This window comes from Chrysemys picta, chromosome 8 (genome assembly GCF_011386835.1).
Source record: "Chrysemys picta bellii isolate R12L10 chromosome 8, ASM1138683v2, whole genome shotgun sequence".
Classification (NCBI taxonomy): domain Eukaryota; kingdom Metazoa; phylum Chordata; order Testudines; family Emydidae; genus Chrysemys; species Chrysemys picta.
The window spans coordinates 63,731,766-63,755,054 of NC_088798.1; the positions used below are offsets into that span (position 1 = coordinate 63,731,766).

At 49.2% G+C, this 23,289-nt stretch overlaps 1 protein-coding gene across 12 annotated transcripts in view; it reads left to right on the forward strand.

Annotated features, from left to right (window-relative positions):
• The first annotated feature begins 216 nt into the window (after positions 1–216).
• The window catches only part of LOC101943609 (flavin-containing monooxygenase 3), a 37,838-nt gene continuing 14,765 nt past the window's right edge, over positions 217–23,289 (forward strand). For 2 of the 12 annotated variants that reach the window (XM_065554653.1, XM_065554646.1), the window contains exons 1-4: positions 9,102–9,240; positions 9,613–9,750; positions 21,827–21,950; positions 22,081–22,269. In XM_065554653.1, the coding sequence (XP_065410725.1) occupies positions 9,722–9,750; positions 21,827–21,950; positions 22,081–22,269 (342 nt within the window). In that variant the 5' untranslated portion in view covers positions 9,102–9,240; positions 9,613–9,721. Of the gene's footprint in view, positions 239–9,101; positions 9,338–9,573; positions 9,751–21,826; positions 21,951–22,080; positions 22,270–23,289 lie in introns of those variants that run through there. The other 10 variants (XM_065554656.1, XM_065554651.1, XM_065554655.1 and 7 more) reach the window with 8 other exon arrangements.

Genomic DNA, 23,289 nt, shown 5'->3' on the forward strand with positions numbered 1-23,289 from the left:
TTTAAGAGCGCAAGTCCCACCAAATGGCAATGGGACTTGTACTCCTAAATCCTTGATGTGCCTTTGAAAATTTCCCCATGAAAGCAGGTAGGAAAAGAGCATTTTTGTATGTGCATCTACACACCTAATCTGACATGCAACATCATGTTCAAAATCACAGGTTAAAAGGACATGGTCAACATATCCACGCTAAGGCGGAGGTAACATCTACCATTATTGCAGTTGAAAGAAACCAGAGGTAAGAACGACACAGTCATCTCTATTTTTGGTAGGTTTGCTTTGTGCATTTGATAGCTCTTTGGCCTCGATCCAGAAAGGTGTCTAGGCACCGAACTCCCACTGATTTCAGTGGGAGTTAGGCACATAAATATCTTGAGGATCTGGGCCTTTATGTTTAGTCAGTTTCACTCTTTCTTCTGTAGAGTCAATTAAACTGGTCTGTTTCCTCTGCTGGTTTGAGTGTGTCTTTCCCAAGGCAGAGAGAGAGAGAGAGAGAGAGAAACATGTTTATAAAACAGGAAACTGAGATTTGTTAAACCACAAAACCTGCTGGATGGAGAAAGGGGGGTGGGGAGCGGGGGTCCAGTACAAGTTTGGTACCAGACGTTAACTTTGTTTTGTTCATGTACTAGAAGTCAAGCAGATGGTGTGTCCATTTAAACAAAAATACTCTGCTCTTAATTGCTCACTGAGCAATACCCTCTTGCTCCGTCACATTTTTTTTAAACCTAACTGAAAAAGAAATGTAGTTGATCAACTTAAATTATGCTCTCCCAAAATGGTATTAAGGTAGCATGTAGGAACTCCAGGCAAGATTGGTGCCCCATTGTACTGGATCTTATACATACACATAACTGCTTACAGTCTAAATAGACAAGACAAACAGTGTGTAGGAAGGGAAGCAGAGGCACAGAGTGTTGAGTCATACAGCAGGCCAGTGGAAGAGCTGTGAGTAGGATCCATGCCTGCAGGAATCCCAGTCCAGTGCCCTACCCACTATCACAATGTGTATCACTTAGGATTTATTTTAAAACTTTCTGGGCCAGATCTTCAGCTGATGTAAATTGATATAGCTCCACTGACTTCAATAGGGCTACACCAGTCCACATCAGCTGCGGATCTGGTCCTCTGTAATGCCTGAACTATCCGAGGCTTTACTGAAGTTCAGGACTCTGCTAATGTCCCCCCTATTACAAACCAGAATGTTGCTTTAACTGTGTTGTAACTGAGCCCTCTGACACAGATGCCTATCTGGGCCTGAGGGTGAGCTGCCTGTCCCTGACCTTGCTGATTTCTCTCTTGGGCTGGGGAAGGTTGTATGAGGAGCAGGGCAGGCCAGGGTAAATACCACATTTCGTTTGCTTTAGAGGGGGAAAAAATCCCACTTGATTTCATAACTGAATTCTTTAACCACCCATAATTCAGTCTTGCTGCCAAGCTGCGTTCAGGGCCTCATTTGGGAATTAGACTGACTTGGAACTAGGATAAGGGATTCTTAAAATAAAATAAAATAAAATAAAATAAAACCTCAATCTGGTAGTTGACAGTTTCCAGCTTTGTCCCTCCAGCAGAGCAGATCACAGTACTTGTGTCACTGCAGGACGGCCTGTCTCCTGCGTGCTTAGATGGGCTGTGTTTAGTCTCATGGAAAGTGGGGAATGGGAGGGATGAGAAATAGCCACAGGATGGAGCTGAAATCCAGGCCTGCAGTAACCAGGGGAAGGAACCTAAAAGGCCAACTGATATAACTCGAGGTCTGTGTTAAAATTATGTCTGGTGAACAAGAATGGGACACTGATGGACTAAATTTGGCATATCAGAAGTCATGCCTAATTAATGGACAAAATAATGAAAGGATGGGCGATTCCACTCATCACTCCCTTTGGGGACCTTTGGGAGAAAAATTGACCACGGGAGCGAGTTTCATCATCATGGCTGCCACCCTCACCATCTCCTGGGGGACCTCAGGTCTTCTTCATCCTCATTCTGAGAAATGTCCTGACCAGGCCAGCCAGAGAGAGGGACCCAGATGACATCTCCACCCCTACCAGCTTCAGCTAAACCCCTACCATCATTGGCATGTGAGACTTTGTCCCCACTCTACCCCATGTGTCTTTTTCTATCCCTATCTTATTTCCCCTTTCCCTCTCCTTTTTCCTTCTCTCTGATAAGAGTCTGGCTTAGCCAGCAAAGACTGTACATTTTGCAACACTGCTATTGAGCCTGTGACCAGAAAGAGGCAGCTAAAAGCAATACCCCAAACAGCCCTAATGCAGTGAGGGTGCAAGTGAGTCAACACCAGAGACAGAAGTTGTATTTTCTATCTTTGCTGTTCTTTCCTCTCCCCTTTGTGTGCATTTGTCTTCTAGGAAACGGGATTGGACTTTAATGACAACAGCTCCAGCCCATCTCAACTAATTTCTTCTTTTCCTTAAAAAGGATGGTCATTGTCGTAATACCGTCCAAGAGACTGTTAAACAAGGGGGGTTTTCCTTCTACAAACAGTCTCCAGCTGAAGGAAAAGGATATCATGCCATCCCCGGACAGGGAACAAGGCAGGCTGTTAAAATGCAAGCCTTATTTAATATTCTACATTTCAAAAGCTTTAACAACTAGTTTTCTGTCTTTTCTGTATCTGTAATACAAGGTTAAAGGATTTTTAATGGTGTCTTTGCCATAGGGCTAAGCAGGCTGAGGCCTCCATATACCAAAACTTGGGCCTTGTATAACACCGTTTAATGTTGGACAGTGAGTTGGTTATGCTAACAGCTTTGGCCCAGATATTCCAGTTAAATTAATACAATAGTAGGGTTACCATACGTCCGGATTTTCCCGGACATGTCCGGCTTTTGGGGGTTCAAATCCCCGTCCGGGGGGAAATCCCCAAAAGCCGGGCATGTCCGGGAAAATCGGGAGGGAGGGATGGAGGGCTCGGCCGGGGCCTCTTTGGCCGGGGCCGGTGCGGTGCCGGGCCGGGGTCGCGGGGCCGGGGGCATGGTGCGGGACCGGGCGGGGAGCCGGGGGCGTGGTGCCGGGAGCCGGGCGGTGCGCCGGGCCGCGGTAGCGGGAGGGTGCGCCGGGCCGCGGGCCGGTCCGGGGTAGCGGGGGGGGTGCGCCGGGCTGCGGGGCCGGGCGGGGAGCCGGGCCGGGGCCAGCGGGGGGGTGCGCCGGGCCGCGGGGCCGGGCGGTGCGCCGGGCCACGGTAGCGGGGGGGTGCGCCGGGCCGCGGGGCCGCGGGCCGGTCCGGGGTAGCGGGGGGGGGGGTGCGCTGGGCCGCGGGGCCGGGCAGGGAGCCGGGCCGGGGCCAGCGGGGGGGTGCGCCGGGCCGCGGGGCCGGGCGGGGAGCCGGGCGGGGGCCAGCGGGGGGCCAGCCTGGGCCGCGCCTCCTCCCCCCACACTCCCCCTTACCTGCTTCAGGCTTCCCGCGAATTAAATGTTCGCGGGAAGCAGGGGAGGGGGCGGAGACTTTGGGGAGGGGGCGGAGTTGGGGCGGGGGCGGGGCGGGGCTGGGGCGGGGCTGGGGGCAGGGCCGGGGGCCCCGTGGAGTGTCCTCCATTTGGAGGCACAAAATATGGTAACCCTATACAATAGGCCTGACAGAGTCCGGGCCCGGTTAAGGGGCTGGTGTGCGGGGCCTTTTGGGACAAGATTTAATGAGTTTTAATGAGTGCTTGCACTGGGGTGAGAAATGGACTGTATGTTTAGAACTTTTGTTATGGACTGTTTTGCACAAGTTTTTATAATAAGCCAGCCTCAAGGAGGGCATTGTATCCAGAGAGCCAGAAGTAAAGTTATTGAAGCCTCTGAAGGAGGGAAACTGAGGTGAGTTCACTGGTTGCGCCCTGACCTGCTGAAGGAGGGAGCTCTCGGTAGGGCTCGCCCTATGACATTGCTACATCTAGCCTGGAGGAAGATGTGAGGGACACTCTTGGGAATCCATTCAGTAATATGCTCCCAGGGCATATTGCTGTGACCTTTGAAGTGAATGGCAAGGCTCCCCCTAGTGTTTTGACTGGCCTCTAGTGGTGGTTCTAGTTATAGTATTCCTTGTTGCAGGAAATTCCTTTTGAACTCTTCTAATCAGAAGCCCTTGATGTGTCTGAGTTTGGCAAACAGAAAAACACCTGAGGGGGTGTTAGTGTACCCCGCCGGTGAGTGCTTCAGGTCCCCCTCTGCGCCTGATCCTCAGAGGATGAGTCTTACAGCCCTAGCGAGGGAGCTTTAGTGTCAGCTGTAGCAGTGCATGTGTCTAGGTCTCTAGGTCCCTACTTCAGTCCCTGCTGTGTTGGTTAAGATGGAGGTCGTCATATTCGCACCAGACTTCAAGATCACCGTCATCAAAAAAAAACTCCAAAAACAAACCGTCCCCCATCTATGTGTACAACATAACACCCTTGCAAAAACACCCACTTTCCACAGCTCTAGTATTAGCTCAATTAAAATTCGGGCCTGGATACCAAATTATCCCAATGAAACCAGAGGCAGCTACGACTTGTGCAACTGGTACACTGCAGCAATGCTGGCGTAGCATTTTATAGCACTGTTGCAACCATTCTCTAACTCCGTTCCACGTGAAATATTAACGTCACGAGCACTACAGCCATGCCTCGTGCTGGAGCTGAAGGGGCCACAAACCTGTATGTCAATGTCCTCTTTGCTGACTAGCCAAGGTCATTGACCTTACTGTCCTAGCTACAGAGTAGCGTTGTGGAATGGAGCAGTAGGGAGGCTGTCCCATTGACCTGTGTTTCTGGCCCTGCGCCACCACGTTTTCTAGCTGGCCTCATATTTTGTATGGCTGGTCAAAAAAGTTTGGTTTGGGGGATTTCAGTTCTTCCCCCCAACCTTCTCCTCACCCCACCCCCTTTTCTAGTGGCAAAATTTGCATACCATACTCTTTTTGTTTGAAATTGCTTTTTCATCAAAAAACAATCAAAAGAAGAATCTTCTTGAAGGTAGCACTCTAGCAGATAGAGCACTGGACTGCGAGTCAGGGGATCTGAGTTCTTATTCCAGGTTCTTCCACCAGTGTGCTGTGTGACCTTGGGCAAAACCTTTCCCTTCCCTGTGCTTCTGTTTCTCCTCCCACCCTTTGTCTTTCTTACCTGCAGAGACTGGAAGCTCTTTGGAGCAGATGCTGTCTCTCACTGTGGGTTTGTACAGCACCTAACACAATGGGCGCCCAGTCTTGGCTGGGTCCTCTACTAATAGGGAAGTAAGTGAATAGATGGTCAAGAAACCCATGTTGTTTCAGATTAACAGTGAAGCTAGATCCAAAGGCCAGATGACAAGCAGCGATGCCCCTACTTTTTGGAGTTATCTTTCTGCTCACATGGAATAATACTGAGCCCTTCCTAGTAGGGCAGAAGAAATTAGACAACCAACTCACGCTGAAACCAAATATCTGAATCCCTGTAATCAACCAATTGCAAAAATCTCCTTTATTTGCTTCAACCCAAATAAGCTAATGAACTCAGTTAAAAGGATTAAAAACTTTCAATTCAATTGTCAACATGCCAGTTAAACTAATTGAATTGTTTCATTAGTCTATGAAATTTAAAATGGTGTATAAAATGGGGCCTAATCAATGTGTTTTTCATTCTGACTGCCACATCCTTCCCTTGGGTATGATTTCCCACTGCAGCTCCTTAGTCCCCCTTTTCTGGTTGTATTTGATTCTTCTTTCTTGTATGCGGTGTTTGACACTGTGGGCCAGACCCTGTCATAGAAAAGTGGGGCTGGAAGGGCCAACCAGAAGTCAGCTAGTCCGTGTCCCACATGTATGGAAGCAGTTAGCGGTAACTGTTTTGCTCTGTGCTGCCAACTTGTGACCAGAATCAAAAACCAATGGACACATTTGGTTAGATGCACCACCCATTTTTCATAACCCAAGATCACACCCTCTTGGAAACTGCACCTTTATATTCCAAGGTGGAGAGGAGTGAGGGTTATCATAGAATATCAGGGTTGGAAGGGATCTCAGGAGGTCATCTAGTCCAACCCTCTGCTCAAAGCAGGACCAATCCCCAACTAAATCATCCCAGCCAGGGCTTTGTCAAGCCTGACCTTAAAAACCTCTCAGGAAGGAGATTCCATCACCACCTCCCTAGGTAACCCATTCCAGTGCTTCACCACCGTCCTAGTGAAAAAGTTTTTCCTAATATCCAACCTAAACCTCCCCCACTGCAACTTGAGACCATTACTCCTTGTTCTGTCATCTGGTACCACTTAGAACAGTCTAGATCCATCCTCTTTGGAACCTCCTTTCAGGTAGTTGAAAGCAGCTATCAAATCCCCCCTCATTCTTCTCTTCTGCAGACTAAACAATCCCAGTTCCCTCAGCCTCTCCTCATAAGTCATGTGCTCCAGCCCCCTAATCATTTTTGTTGCTCTCCTCTTTCCAATTTTTCCACATCCTTCTTGTAGTGTGGGGCCCAAAACTGGACACAGTACTCCAAATGAGGCCTCACCAATGTCAAATAGAGGGGAATGATCACGTCTCTCGATCTGCTGGCAATGCCCCTACTTATACAGCCCAAAATGCCTTAGCCTTCTTGGCAATGAGGGCACACTGTTGACTTATATCCAGCTTCTCGTCCACTGTAACCCCTAGGTCCTTTTCTGCAGAACTGCTGCCTAGCCATTCGGTCCCTAGTCTGTAACAGTGCATGGGATTCTTCCATCCTAAGTGCAGGACTCTGCACTTGTCCTTGTTGAACCTCATCAGATTTCTTTTGGCCCAATCCTCTAATTTGTCTAGGTTCCTCTGTATGCTATCCCTACCCTCCAGCGTATCTACCACTCCTCCCAGTTTAGTATCATCTGCAAACTTGCTGAGGGTGCAGTCCATGCCATTCTCCAGATCATTAATGAAGATATTGAACAAAACCAGCCCCAGGACCGACCCTTGAGGCACTACACTTGATACCGGCTGCCAACTAGACATGGAGCCATTGATCACTACCTGTTGAGCCCGATGATCTAGCCAGCTTTCTATTCACCTTATAGTCCATTCTTCCAGCCCATACTTCTTTAACTTGCCGGCAAGAATTCTGTGGGAATACTCTTATGTAGCAGCACTTCAAACTGTGCGGTTAAACAACATTCCCATCTCTGCCACTGCCTTTTTATGTGACCTTGGGCAAATCACTTTGCTTCTCTGTCACTCAGTTTCTCTCTGCACGCTTTGTCCAGTCTAAGACTGTAAACTATTTGGGATAGGAACTGCCTAACTGTGGTCACGTCTTCACTATGCACCACGGATGGTGGCGTGTAAGGTACGTGTAGCTATGCACCTTGTGAAAAGCAGGTTGTGTCCATGCTATAGTATGTAGCTACAAGTGTCAATGAAAGGCTCTGGCAGAGGAAGGCAGCAGGGAAAGGCTCCATCCCTGCTGCCAGAGGCTTTTCCTGCTGGGGGCTATGCATGTATGTACATTACACACCACTGAAAGAAGCACGCAGTGTAGATATACCCCCTATACATGTACAGTGCCTAGCACAACTGAACCCCAAACTCTTCTGAAGCTCCAAGTGCTGCTGTAATACAATAGGACGTGGGCAGGCTGACCCAGTAGGGGCAGGTAACACAGTGGATGCAGCCCTGAGCAGGAGAAACCTAATTGCACAGACAATTTCCTGCTCCTCTGCTTGGTTTCAATAGGAGCAGGGAACCAATCAGGACTCCTGGAGTTCCACCAATGAGAGCCCAGGTCTGGAGTCCTCTGTCAGGGTTGAGCTTCTCGTTCTGGCAACTGTTACCAGGTCTCTAGGAGCCAATAAGTTCTGACCGGCTACCTTAGAGCCCTGTGGACCAGGGTTTGGGACCCGTGGTCCCTGATGACACCTAATGATTTTTCTCCCCTTGTCCATTGCACATTCTGTCCCACCAGCCACTGTGCTCGTTCTCTGCTCTCCTGGTTTAAGTCCCATTGATCTTCCTGAGTGGCCCTTGTGTACGATTGCCCTTCGGCTCTCTGATTACGTGAATAATTTCCAATAAATAACCGCATCAGAAAAATGGCAAACTGATCCCAGACCACCCATGAACAGCGAATGAGGCTGAATGTGCCAGTTACATCATGTGGTGGGTGCTCCATGTTTGTATCCATATGAACAGATGAAGGGCCAGTCAGTGGCCCTCAAGAATATGCCGGGTCAGTCCTGGCTTTTGAATAACCAACACAACTTCTTCTTGTCTGCTGCTATTAACCAGCTGCACACAACAAATTACTTGCCGTGGATTATTCATGCAGCTCCAGCATTGTGCAATCTCTAGGCAATGACTTATGGGTTTGTTTAGGTCTAGCACTCGCCGGCGAGGGGACTCTGTGCCTAGCTTGTGGCTGGTCAGAAGGAAGTGCCTGCACACTCTGAACCAGAGGAAGGCATGTGGAAAATCTGGACAAGCCAGACACCCTGAAGAGTGTACAAATAGGGTTTCACTACATAGCTCAGCTTTCCTTAGCACAGGCTGACAGGTGAATATACACCCATTTCGCTGCTGGTGGGGTTTGTGCTGTGTGCGGGACAGTGGGGACCAGACAGATGGCATATAAGAAGCCTTCTAAAAAATAGCTTTGGTGAATGGGTGGTTTAGGTTCCCCAGATGCTGAGCCCCATCCCGCTTCCTCTCAGAACATAACCAGACCACCCCACTTCCATGTATTCCTAGTGCTCCCTGGCACTAGCCTTTCTCTCCCTGCTGTTACCGCAACTCTGAGGATGTGATCTACTCTATCTCCAGCCTGTTTGCAGGGTCTGTGGCTTCTAGGGACCCCTCTGCGTGGGCTGGAAAGTGGAGTCAGAGCCAAGTGGGACGTGGAAGAGAAGGGCATTTAGGGAATCACTGTCATTCTATATCCGGATGGGAATCAGGGTTGGTCACCACTGCCCAATGATCCCAGGTGCTGTCTGGAATAGCATCACCTAGACAATTTATTTCTGAAGCAGAGAGCTCAAATCTCTCAGCTCCTCCTCGCTTTCCACTCCAGGGATGCTAAGCTCCAAAAATCACCACCAATACTTTTACAGACACATCCTTACACAGCCCTGCCAGTGAGACCTGTCCCCTGTGAAGTGGTGCATAAAAGTGGCTTGCTCTTTAAGGGAAACTCCTCCCACATTTCAGTTGCTTTTCTCAAAATAATAGGTTCCAGGAAAGGCATTTGTTTCCCCCGTGCCTACCTGAAACCCACTTGCAGGCATCGGGGACTGGGCTGGAGAAGAGAAGGAGCGAAGGTAATGGGGAAAGCGGGACATCGCTTTGGTAGGCTAAAAGGAGAGAAATGGCTAAAGTGACTGTGAAACTGAAATGCAGAGTGGGCAGCTGACAACTGTGAGTTTAACATTCCTGCAGATCTTGGGCAATCAATCAGCTCCATTTCATTCCCTTATTGCAGCTGGATCTGATTCACATCACTAAGTGTTAATAGGAATCAGAACAAGCTACCACTATATTTATAGAGAGAGTGAGCATGTGTGCGATATTTCTGTCCATAAAGGTGGCCTAGTCTTCTCTAATAAAGTTCTAAGCCATTCTGCTGAAATGCTGTGGTTTCTGCTCACCGACAGCTCTATGCACTGAAGAGGTGTGCTCCTTCTCTGTTGCAGGAGACCATGGTACAGAGAGTGGCAATCATTGGAGCTGGCGTGAGTGGACTGGCCTCCATTAAGTGCTGTCTGGACGAGGGATTGGAGCCCACCTGCTTCGAGCGAAGCGATGACATCGGAGGGCTCTGGAAATTCACAGTAAGTGGGAAGCTCTGACAAAACATTCTGATTTCAGAATACGGCTGGTGTTGTCGCATCCCAGCTGTCACTCCATTCTGCATATGCCCTGTCTTGTATTTTACTTTCCCTGACACCTATAGACTGGTTTGCTCTTCAGGAGAAGCATCTGTTCATTGTTTAGAACAGATCACTAACTTTTGGGCACCATATCTTTCTATGGCACTTGCACAGGGTAGTGAAATCTGTGCTAATGGTCACTTTACTAACCACAGTCACAGCCACAGACTGATTTGGAGTAGAGGGGAGCTGTGGCTGCTCTGAAAATCAGGCCATCAGTCCCTGTAAAAGTTCCTTTGTGTTAATCACAAGGTGCTGTGCAACCACATGTTAGAACAGCCAGAAATATAACTGACTCTGTGGAGGCTTTATTGAGATTTTACTGCTTAAGAGTTAATTAGATGTCTTAAAAATAAAGCAAACTCTAGTTCCGGCTTAATGCTTTTAGAAGCGAGGCTGAGGGCACAATTTGGGGACGGGAATCCGAGCCAGCTGCGTCTGAGCCAGGCAAACTCAACTCTTACTCATTTACTCTGGCAGTGAGTGGGAGGGAAGTTGCGTCCGATGATGGTGCCACATGCAGTCCTTATCGGGCCTTGCTGTCTTATCAGAGCCCTGCGCCCTAGCCGCCCACCCCTGGAGTGCAGGGCAGGAGTTTGGTTTTGCTTTGCTGTAGCACGGAAAGCTCGACTCCTTGCTGGATTCTACCACCCCTGAAGGGGAAGAACCTTTCAGTACCCCCGCCCCCCAAAGTGACCCTCCTGCATGTATGTTCTCTGTGGCAGTCGGCAGGCTTGCAGGAATGAATCTAGACTCAGCGCAGAGCCATGTTATAAAAAGACTCTGCCTGCAGGACAAAAGTTGACATCAAGCACTGCAACTTTCTTCTTGCTGCCCTGCTCTCATGACCTGATCCTCCCGACAGCACAAACAAAGCCCTGACTCTGATAGGGGCCGTATTCAAAGAGCTGCTTATTGCCAGATCACAGGGTCTCGTTCTTCATTCTCTCACTTGGGTGAAGGAATAAGGCCCACAGTGAACCGAATCTCATTTCCATTGTGCTTATGATGAAATGTTGCGAGGCAGTGCGGGCTAGCAGGAACCAGCACCTTAGGCCTTCCAGTCCTGCTTCTGACGCTTGTTAACCATGTGTATGGAGCTGGACTTCTCTGCCTCAGTCTCCCCAGCTATGAAATGGGGTACTGACAGGACTAATGTTTGTGTATTGCTGCAAAGATGTGCTGACAAGGGGACAGCTCACACACACACACACACACTAGCACTCATGGGAGGGGGCTTTGGAGGCAGACCTCTGAGTGGGTTTCCTCATGAAGATCCTCCCAAGCAATAGAAAAGGCGCTACCCATAAACTTTGCTGATTTTCTGCACCAGCCCCAACCCTGAGAGGAGCAGATTCCCAATCCTCAGGGGAGAGGCTGCAGAGAAGTTAATGTAACCTGGGGCTTTCTTCCTTTTTCTGATGGTTCTTCGTGGGGCCAGAGAGGGGAAGATGCGCCCTTACCCCCCCCCCAACCCACATAGTCACCTTCCCCTCCCCCAGCACAAGCCTCAGACTCACAGGAAGAACCACCGGGGGCAGAGAGTTGCCAGAGCCAGCTGAGGCTTCCAAGGAGTAACTAGGAGACAATGACAGGCCAGCACAACCCAGAGAGAGCCTGGACAGAGAACCTAACCCTTCTCCAGGAGACAAGGCGGCCATCAAAGGCCAGAGCTGGAATGCAGGTGTGCTAGGTGTCATGGGTGCACAACAGAGGCATAGCCATGAGTGGGAATGGGTGGGCCATGGCCCACCCACTTAGCATCCAGGCCCACCCAAATCTGAGCAGGGGTATAGTCCCTGGAGTGTCACTCGGGCACCTGAAATCCAGGGCGGAGCTATGCACCCGCCCTTCAGAAAGCCATGCTCTGGCAGCTCTGCCTTGTCATTTTCTGAGCCGCCCCATGCGCATGCCCAACTTGGGAGGTGAAGCCCTGTGTCTGGGGGCACCCAAGGCTAGGAAGAGGGTGTGGCATCAAGGGAGAAGCACCCCTGTTCACGCCAGGAGCTCCCCGCAGGGAGTTCCACTGGATGGGACACCTGGGGAAGCCTTACATGCCCCCTCCCCCCAGCAGGGGCCATGCACCCCCACGCTGCAGTCAGCAGTGACTTCCAGCCAGTATAAAACAGAAGGTTTATTAGTCGTCTGGAACACAGCATAGAACAGAGCTTGTTAGCACAGAAAGTAGGGACATTCAGCAAAGACTGTCTGGGGGGATCCAGATCTCAGAGCCATGGGCTCTGCTCCCCGAGTCTCAAACCAGGAGCCTGACTTGCTTCCAGCAGCCCACCCTCAGTCATGCCCTGTTGCTCCTCTTCCGTCCTTTGTGTCTTTTCCAGGAAGACTGGTCACCTGGCCTCCGCCTCTTTGTTCTCCAAATCCTCCAGCTGGCTGTTGCAGAGGATGGGCCCCGGCCATCAGTTGCCACGATACAGAGTGTCCAGCTATTGTCTGGGCCCCGGGAGCTAGACAGCAGTCACACCTGCCCTCTAGGTTCTCTGCAACGATCACACACCTTTGTCCCACCACCTAGAATAGATACTTGTGAAACACATAAGGGAAACCGAGGCATACAGAGAATATTCATACAAAACATTAAGTAGGGTTACCATATTTCAGCAAGCAAAAAAGAGGACGGGAGGAGCCCTGCCCTAGCCCCGCCCCTGCCCCTCCCACTTCCCGCCCCCCCCAGAAGCCCCAACCCTCCCCCCGTTCCTTGTCCCCTGACTGCCCCCTCCTGGGACCCCTGCCCAAACTGCCCCCCAGGACTCCACTCCCTATCTAAGCCTCCCTGCCTCTTTTCCCCTGACTGCCCCAACCCTTATCCACACCCCCACCCCCAGACAGACCCCTGGGACTCCCATGCCCCATCCAACCACTCCCCACCCCCTGACAGCCCCCCCCAGAACTCCCAACCCATCTAAACCCCTCTGCTCCCTGTCCCCTGACTGCTCCGATCCCTCTCCGCACTCCTGCCCCCTGACAGCCCCCTCCCAGAACTCCCAACCCATCTAAACCCCTCTGCTCCCTGTCCCCTGACTGCTCCGATCCCTCTCCCCACTCCTGCCTCCTGACAGCTCCCCCCCAGAACTCCCAGCCCCCCACCCCCCTGCTCCTTGTCCCCTGACTGCCCCCTCCTGGGACCCCTGCTCCTAACTGCCCTCCAGAACCCCACCCCCTACCTAAGACTCCCTGTTCCTTGTCCCCTAACTGCCCCCTCCTAAGACCCCCCCCCAACTGCCCCCCAGGACCCTACCCCCTACCTGTACCCTGACTGCCCAAAACTTTCTCCACTCCCCCCAAAAAGCCCCCCCTGTTTCTTGACTGCCCCCTCCAGAACCTCCCTGCCCCTTCTCCTGCCCCCTGGCCCCCTTACCCTGCTGCTCAGAACACGGTGTTGGGCTCTGTGCGAGCCGGACACGTGGCTAAGCTCCCCAGCACAACAAAACCCGGTCCCTGGCCCTGCACAGTGCTGCCGGACCGGGCTGCAGGGGAGAGCTGCCCTTGTATCAGCACAAAGTGCTCTCGCTCCCGTTTTGCTACGCTGCATGGCAAAAACCGCTCCCAGTTGCAAAAGGGGAGGGCTGCACTTTGTGCTGATACACTTGCTCAGAATGCAGGGCGGCTCCGGCTCCTCTACAGCTGCTCCGGAGTCCAGCCCGGGACTTTCCTGCAGCCCTCCCAGCCGCTCGCTCTGCTCTGCCGGGGGAGGGGGGAAATCCCGGACATTGTGAGTGCTTTACAAATTCCCCCCGGACGCTATTTTTAGCACAAAAAGGAGGACATGTCCGGGTAAATCCGGACGAATGGTAACCCTACATTAAGAGAATTCCCACTTTGTCACACAGCTACAGCAACACTTGCATAAACAAAAACGCAGGAGCACTTGCATTGCCTCTACGCACCACTTCTTTCTGCACCACCCTTTCTTTTTAAATATTGGAATGGAGTTCCAGCCGGAGAAGCCCAGATTGACAACTCTGGAAACCAAAGACCTCTCCAGATGCCGTTTCCTTCACTCTGCCCTGTAACCATACCTCAACACCAATCGCAGGCTCCATCTCAAGGAGAGAGAAGGGATTTCACTCCCTTTGCCCACTCGGACCATGGCTACTGTCTTGACAACAGTAGGTCCAGTTAGTACCAACTCAGAGGGTGGTTTTTGTGGTGGAACACCTGGCTGCTTGGAATGGGTGTGAAGCCACTGTCTAATTTAACAGAGGGCGCACACATTGTATCCATATCATATTGCATTACCAAGGGATGCTTGGATTGGAGTTGTCTAGGCTGGGTGGTCATACTGCTGAAAAGGATCTGGGCATGATAGTGAATCACAAATTGAATATGAATCATTCTTGCAGGGCCAGTGCAAGGATATTTTGCACCCTAGGCGAAACTTCCACCTTGCGCCTCCCAACCCCAACGCTCCCCCTTGAGCATCACTTATTATAAACTTTCAAAAATGAATACTGCATAATATGGCATTGTTCAATAGAATTAATACATATTCAGCTTGAAAATTTATTATTTTCATTATATTTAGATTACATATTTAATGAAAATAAATGAATAACCTGACAGGGTGTGGGGCTGGCTGGCTTGGGGCAGGAGGGTGCGGCAGGGGTTGGCTGGAGACAGGGGAGTGCGGAGCTGGCTGGTTTTGGGCAGGGCAGGGGATGCGGAGCTGGGTGGCTGGAGACGGGTGTGTGGGGCTGGCTGGCTTTGGGCACGGGGGTGTGGCAGGGGCTGGCTGGAGACGGGGGTGTGGGGCTGGCTGGCTTTGGGCACGGTGGTGTGGCAGGGGCTGGCTGGAGACAGGGGGGTGTGGGGCTGGCTGGCTTCAGGCAGGGCAGGGCGGGGGGAATGCGGAGCTGGGGTGTGGAGCTGGCTGGAGATGGGGGTGTGGGGCTGGCTGGCTTCGGGCACGGGGGTGTGGCAGGGGCTGGCTGGAGACAGGGGAGTGCAGGGCTAGCTGGCTTCGGGCAGGGCAGGGGATGCGGAGCTGGTTGGAGATGGGGTGCGGGGTTGGCTGGAGATGGGGGTGTGGGGCTGGCTGGCTTTGGGCACGGGGGTGCGGCAGTGGCTGGCTGGAGACAGGGGAGTGCGGGGCTGGCTGGCTTGGAGCATGGGGCTGCTGCAGGGGTTGGATGGAGGCGAGGCTGTGGGGCTGGCTGCAGGCAGGGCAGGTGGTGTGGGGCTAGCTGAGAGCAGGGTGGCAGGTACCAGGGCTGTCCCTAGATATTCTTGGGCCCTATGCAGCCCCCCCGCGTGGGGGGGTGCCCCAGTCTTCCGTGGGGGAGGCGGGAGCGGGGGGGAGGCCTCCAGGGGGCCGGGGCTGGCTTGGGGGGCAGGGGGGAACTACCCCTCAGCACTCGCCGGCGGCGTGGCTGGGGCCGGGTCTCTGCTGCAGAGCTCAGGGGAGTGGGGGCAGGGCGGGGCTGAGCAGGGGCTGGGCCCGGGGAAGAGCCAGAGCAGCAGGGAGCAACACAGCGCCCCCGGCGGCCGGAGGAGGAATGACATCACTTCCTGGCTGGCCGGAGCTGATCAAAGAGGGTTACACATTTAGCCGGTGCCGGGTGAGCATCCCAGACATTTTGGGCACCGCTTTTTGGCGCCCTCAAATCTTGGCACCCTAGGCGGCTGCCTAGTTTGCCTAGTGGATGCACCGGCCCTGCAGCTGTGAACAAAGCTGATATCATTATGGGGTGTAGTAACAGGAGTGTCGTATGTATGGGAGGTAACTGTCCCACTCTACTCGGCACTGGTGAGGCTTCAGCTGGAGTACTGTGTCCAGTTCTGGGCACCACGCTTTAGAAAAGATGTGGACAAATTGGAGAGAGACCAGAAAAGACCAACAAAAATGATCAAAGGTTTAGAAAACCTGACCGATGAGGAAAGCTTAAAAAACCTGGGCACCTTTAGTCTTGAGAAAAGAAGACTGATGGAGGGACCTGATAAGTCTTCAAATATGTCAGGAGTTGAAGGTAGGAGAAGTGATGCATTTAATCTGCAGCAAGGGAGATTTAAGTTAGATATTAGCAAAAACTTTCTAACTCTAAAGGCAGTTAAGCTCTGGAATAGGGTTTCTAGGGAGGTTGTGGAATCCCATTTTTGGGAGGTTTTTAAGAGCAGGTTGGACAAACATCTGTCAGTGAGGGTCTAGGTATACTTGGTCCTGCCTCAGCACAAGGGGTTCGACTTGCTGACCTCTCAAGGCCCTCTGAGCAGTGCAGGAAATACTGTTGGTGCTTCGGGAAGTGGCACTCTTCCCTCTGAATCAATATTGAACATGTCCCTAGTGTGATGTTCAAGGGGGCACCAAGTTGCTGGAGGCACCGTCCTCCAGATGAGATGTGACACCACTCACAGGATCACTTGTGATCATTACAGGGACTTGTTTGTATGAAACTGGGCCTTAGCCCCAATGTCCTGGCCAAATTCCAAACTGGTTGTTTCCACTCTGCCTCTGAACTCTTCCCCTGCACCTCCGGTTAAGGATGGTATTCTTCACCCCTGTACTGCAATGGTGCGGTGCGCTCCAAAACAGCTGCCGTGGGACACGTGATCATTAACCCACCTCCTGGGGTCCTGCATAGAATCATAGAATCATAGAAGATTAGGGTTGGAAGAGACCTCAGGAGGTCATCTAGTCCAACCCCCTGCTCAAAGCAGGACCAACACCAACTAAATCATTCCAGCCAGGGCTTTGTCAAGCCAGGCCTTAAACTCCTCATTAAACTCTTGCACATTAAACTCCTCGGGCGAAAGGTGCAATAATTCCATCACATCCAGAGCTTTCCTATGGAAATGGCATTTGGTCCCCGGCCAACTTCTGTCTGATCTGAATTGGTGCCAGAGTGGCCAAGGCTGTGTAGCAACTCATTTAGACCCCGGCATTTTGTAAGTATAATTGAGATTGTTTTCCAATGTGCATTACATTGCATTTATCAACATTGAATTTCATTCATGATGTCCCTAGCCTTTGTTTGACAGAAGCTAGAAATGGGCGACAGGGGATGGATCACTTGGTGATTACCTGTTCTGTTCATTTCCTCTGAGGCACCTGGCATTGGCCACTGACAGAAGACAGGATACTAGGTTAGATGGACCTTTGGTCTGACCCAGTATGACCATTCTTATGTTCTTATCTTCCATTTTCTTGCCTAGTCACTCAGTTTTGTGAGATCCCTTTGTAACCCTTCGCAGTCTGCTTTGGACTTAACTATTTTGAGTAATTTTGTAACATCTGCAATTTTTGCCACTTCGCTGTTTACCCCCTTTTCCAGATTGTTTATGAATATGTTGAACAGCACAGGTCCCAGTACAGATTCTAGGGGGGACTCTGCAATTTACCTCTCTCCACTGTGAAAACTGGGCGTTTATTCCTACCCTTTGTTTCATATCTTTTAGCCAGCTTCTCCATTGTGGCCTTGTCTTCCTTGAGTGCTACTTATGCACCTTGATTGTCCAGTGACCCCGCTTCCTGCTTCTGATGTACTTAAAACAAATTCTTTTTTGGCCTGCCTAATTATGCTTTTACACTGGACTTGCCAGAGTTTATGATTTTCTATTTTCCTCAGTAGGATTTGACTTCCAATTTTTAAAGGATGCCTTTTTATCTCTAACTGCCTTTTTTATTCTGTTTAGCAATGGTGGCATTTTTTTGGTCCTCTTACAGGTTTTTCTTGGGGGGGTGGGGGTGGTATACATATAGTTTGAGGCTCTCTTTTGGTGTTTTTAAAACGTTTCCATGAAGCTTGCAAGCATTTCGCTCTTGTGACTGTTCCTTTTAATTTCTGTTTAACTAGCCTCCTCATATTTATGTAGTTCCCCTTTTTGAAGTAAAATGCTACTGTGGCTGGTTTATTTGGTATTTTCCCCCTATCAGGATGTTAAATTTAATTATATTATGGTCACTGTTACCGAATGGTTCAGCTATATTCACCTCTTGGACCAGATCCTGTGTGCCACTTAGGACTAAATCAAGAATTGCCTCTCCCCTTGTGAATTCTAGGACTAACTCCTCCAAGAAGCAGTCATTAATGGTGTTTAGAAATTTTATCTCTGCATCCCGTCCTGAGATGACATGTACCCAGTCAATATGGGGATAGTTGAAATCCCCAATTATTATTGGGTTTTCTGTTGTTGTAGCCTCTCTAATCTCCCTGAGCATTTCACAATCCCCATCCTAGTCAGGTGGTCAGTAGTACATTCCTCCTCTATACTCTCAGTATTCAAGCATGGAATTTCTGTCCATAGAGATTCTGTGGTACAGTCTGATTCATTTAAAATGTTTTCTATTTGACTTTATGCTTTCTTTCACACATAGTGCCACTCCTCCACCTGCACGACCAACACTTCATTCCTATATATTTTGTACCCTGGTAGTACTGTGTCCTATTGATTATCATTGTTCCCCCAAAGTTCTGTGATGCCTATTATATCAATATCCTCATTTACTACCAGGCACCCATTTTAATATTTAGACTTCTAGCATTTGTGTACAAGCACTCATAAAACTTGTCAGGATTTAGTTCTCTGCCTTCCTGTGGTGTAATTGTCTGGGACTCTTTTTCATTTGACTATTGCTCTTCAGTTCCTACCTGTACTTTGTCAACTTCTGTCCTTTCCACTAAGATATAGAGAATCCCCTTTCCACAAAGTTGGCGCCTATGTCCCCTTTAATAGATCCTTCCCTAAGGGATGTCTCTGTCTGAACCATGAGCTCCTCCACACCAGCTTTCCCCCAGCCCTTAGTTTAAAAACTCCTCTATGACTGTTTTCATTTTACATGCCAGCAATCTGGTTCTGTTCTGGTGTAGGTGGAGCCCATCCTTTCTGTACAGGCTCCTCCTTTCCCAAAAGGTTCTCCAGTCCCTAATAAACCTAAATCCCTCCTCCATCATCTCATCCACACATTGAGACCCTGCAGTTCTGCCTGCTTTACTGGCCCTGGGTGTGGAACTGGAACCATTTCAGAGAATGCTACTATGGAGGTCCTGGACTTCAATCTCTTACTTAGCAGCCTAAATTTGGCTGCCAGGGGCTCTCTCCTACCTTTCCCTATGTCATTGGTTCCTTCATGTACCGTGACCATTGGCTCCTCCCCAGCACTGCACATAAGTCTGTCTAGATGTCTCGAGATCCCCAAGCTTTGCACCTGCCGGACAATTCACGGTGCAGTTCTCCCGGCCATCACTTGTTCAAACTTGTTGACAGTGATATTGTGTTTAAACAACAGGGTTGTGGTTTCTCTGCCTGTCACTTAAGAAGAGCCAGGCTGTCACACAAAGAGTCATTAATCTGTTTGCACCTGAGACAAAGCAGAGGAACTTTAGGGGGATCCTGTATTTCTTTAATCAGTTAAAGAATAAAATCTGGGCCCATCCCAGATGTTTATAAAGCTCCTTATCTCAACAGGTAAAGATACTCCTGTATTTGCAGCGAAAATCCAACTAAGCAGCATGCAGTTGACAAAGGTTCAACTCCCTTTCTTGCACCTCATTGCCTGTTAATAGAGAGCTATGTGTTTTGTTCTGTTTTCATTACATAACCCTTCTTACTTCACATTCCCATTTGCAGAGCACAAGTACAAATGCACACCTATCAGGTAACTTTAAACACTCAGCATGAATTGGCAACAGCCTACTTTAACCGTTAGGTCACTGGCAACTTCCCGACTACCGATCAAATTAATGCTTAGCGCATAAGTATCAGTGGGACTATTTACTGTATCCCCATCTTGCCAATGCAAGATTCTTCCCACCCGTTTTATTTCTCAATGCCTTGGTCAAGTTTTAAACCTCCTAGGAGATTAGTGCTTGCCCTGTAATAGGTGGCATTGTAATATGCAGCCATTCACTGTCTCTAGGAACGCCTATACAGCAAAAAATAAAACAAACAAGACATGGCAGAGAATCTCGTAGCTCAGGCTACAACACTAAAAATAGCCTCGTAGACGTTCTGGCTTGGGCTGGAGCTCTGTCTCTGAAACCCACCCCATGGTGAACGGGAGAGACAAGACTGGAACTCAAGCTGTGTGGAAGCCTGTTTGTTTTTCAGTAACATGTAGCTGTTTTCTTTAATAAATGCCTCCCGGTGAAGACCGTTGTCGATTCCATATATCATGACATGCACCACTTCCCCTGTGAGACTAGTACACAACAAAATAGATCTGTCAGGCTGTTCAGTCCAACTCTTTTTTTCTAAATTACATACTATTTCTCCCAGCTAGTTCCCCCTGCATCATCCTAACCAACTCCAGCCACAGCCTGCACCCACTGGAATCAATGGGATTTTTAGCACTAATTTCAATAGGTCGCATTAGACCTTTGCATTTCATCAGCAGACAAAGCCAAATAGCCACACATAACAGGGTTCAAAAAAGAACTAGATAAGTTCATGGAGGATAGGTCCATTAATGACTATTAGCCAGGATGGACAGGGATGGTGTCCCTACCTCTGTTTGCCAGAAACTGGGAATGGGCGACAGGGGATGGATCACTTGATGATTACCTGTTCTGTTCATTTCCTCTTGGGCACCTGGCATTGGCCACTGTTGGAACACAGGATACTGTGCTAGATGGACCTTTGGTCTGACCCTGTATGGCCATTCTTATGTTCTTAATTTTCTGCATTTTCCACATACTGAACTCTCATGTTCGTATTAAAGGGAGATTGATTAAGGCACTACCCTTGTCCCTCTGAAAGCCTGAGTTGAAATCCTGCCTCGGATCACATTCAAGACACATGTGATTTTGTCATCCTAGCTCTCAGAGTGGGGGCAGTAAAAGTGGGTCTTTAAATAGGGACAGGTGGGGCCTTGTGGATGAGCTCAAAGAGGTTGAACCAGGCATAGGTGGCTGCGAAGAAGGAGGGGAGTGTGCAAAAATCTGATGAACAAGCAGACAAGGAAGGGGGTGTTGGTGGAGCAGAGGGGATGGGGAGCCAAATTCCTTGCCCTGCTTTGAGCTTTGGTTTTATGTTAGCAGCTCTCTGCAGCAAAGAAACCACAGACCTCCTGAAGACCTGAACTGTGGTCTCGGCCAGTAAATGGAGGAGGAGTTGATTATAATAGTCTGCATCTGTTTAGAGTCTTTCATCTGAGTAGCTCAAAGTGATCTTAGCTAACGTAGTATTATTATTCCCCTTTTATAGATGGGGAAACTGAGTCACAGCAGCCTTGTCTCTCTCAGCAGTGAAGTAACTTTCCCAAAGTTCCAAAGCTGGCCCGTGGCAGAGCTGGGAATATAACTCAAGTCCTGGTTCCTGGTCACCTTCCCTAGACAACACTCCCTCCAACTTTGTTTTAAAGAGTATTGATTTGAAGTTATGCGTATGTTCTTTCTTCCCTGCCTGTGATAGAATCTGAGAGGCGCTATGAAAGAAGCATAGGATTGGAGAAGGCAGCAGCACTTCTGTACATCTATTATATTAAAACGTAGAGTCCTCTTTCTTGACTGGATTTATTTTTATACCAAACATTTCTGTCCATCCTTGGTAGGATTTGGCTGGTGAATTCTGTACTCTGTAATTACATGGTAAAAACATGGGCCCTGATTCAGCAAAGCACTAAACCACACACTTAATTTTAATCCCATTGAAGATGGGATTTAAGCATCTGCTTAATTTGAAGTACATACTCCAGTCCATCCCTATTCAGCAAAATGTGCTTAAGTGCCTTGTAGATAGAGAGCGGCAGATGGCATGCACACGGACCATGGGTTACAATGGCACGTCTCCAAATAACCCAGTGTTGCTAACCCTAGGTGTTCAAAAATCATAAATCAGGCCTGAAAAGATCACGAGATTGGCATAAAAATCATGATTTTTTTTAAATGGTAAATCTGGGGTTCTTCTTACTTGCCTCCAGGGGACACCCAGGTCACATTTTCAAGCTTTTCTCTGCAACCGTGGGCTACAGCTTACTCTGTTAAAAAATGAAAGATTAGATTCTCATGTTATCACTTGCTTCCAGGAGCTGGGGCTTTAAGATAAACACAAAATGTTGCAAGTTGGCAACACTGGTAGCACACTGTAACTCATCATTCGCTCGCGCTTCTCATCTTATGTGTGCAGGAACGCTGGATGAAGCATCCCAGGTAAGCTGAGAATTGTGTCTCTGTAGCTAATTCTTTAGTGAGTGAATCTCCACCATGTTACAGCAAGTCTTGCAGTCACCTTCTGTGCAGATGTTTTTGCTGTTTTGTTTCTTATTATTATTCTCTGTAGGAACGTGCGGAGGAAGGCAGAGCCAGCATTTACCGCTCCGTGTTCACCAACTCCTGCAAAGAAATGATGTGTTTCCCTGACTTCCCTTTCCCTGATGATTTTCCAAATTACATGCACAATTCAAAGCTCCAAGAGTACATCAGGATGTATGCCAAGCACTTTGCTCTTTTAAGATATATAAAGTTCAAGGTAAGACTTAGAGCTGCTAAGGCCAGTGCATGGCGGGCCGGAATCATGGCTTTACCTACTTCCTGTCCCCATTAGAAGAGTGACTCCTAGTGGCAGAATAACTCACTCCCAGCCCCTTATTCCTCTGAGGGCAGAGGCTGGTGTTCTACCCCTGCTGACCTCGTTAGATGAGCACCATCCGGCCTTAACTGACTAATTCAGAGCAATGAACAAATATAATCAGTCTGTCTGCTGGTAATTTACAAGGGCAAATGGGTCACACTGTGCTTCTCAAAACATCCCCTCTGAGTCTGGCTTCTAGCTACACGGTGTTTTGGTGGTGGAGTAACTGAATGTTAGACAGGAGACACACAGGGTTTAAATACAAGTTAAGCCTTCCTCCTGTTTATAAAATAAATGTTTCGGTCATCCAATCAAAACAATCCCGTGTGGCTTAGATGACATCACACAGTGAGAACAGTGAATTAAGTATAGCAAAGAACTGGTCCTGAGCAATCCATTCATGGGCTGAAATTTACCTGAAGCATTAATTGACTGAGATTTAATAATGAACAAACCTGTGAAAATCAATCTGCTATTGGGTGAACACATACCAAAAGGCTACATTTGTCCAACTCTGATTCCAAAATGTCACCCAGATCAAAGTGATTATTATTTATCTTTATTGCAATAGCACCTAGGACCCCAGGCATGAACCAGGACCCCGTTGTGCTCGGAGCTGTACAAACACAGAACAGAGAGACAGTCCTTGCCCCAAAGAACCTACCTTCTAAAAATGGTACATCACTGAAAACACATCTCTGTAACTGACTTCCATCTTTGTAAGGTGTCGCTTTGGCGAAGCAGTAAGAGAACGCCAGGCAGGAAAATCAAAATAATTTGGCATGTTATTGGGGTCAAGGCCAGTTCATTAGCTCTTACACATGTATTCCAGAGTGAAATCCTGGCCCTATTAAAGTCAATGGCAAAACTCCTTTGGAGTTTAGTGGAGCAAGGTTTCGCCCAGCTCTACTGTGAATC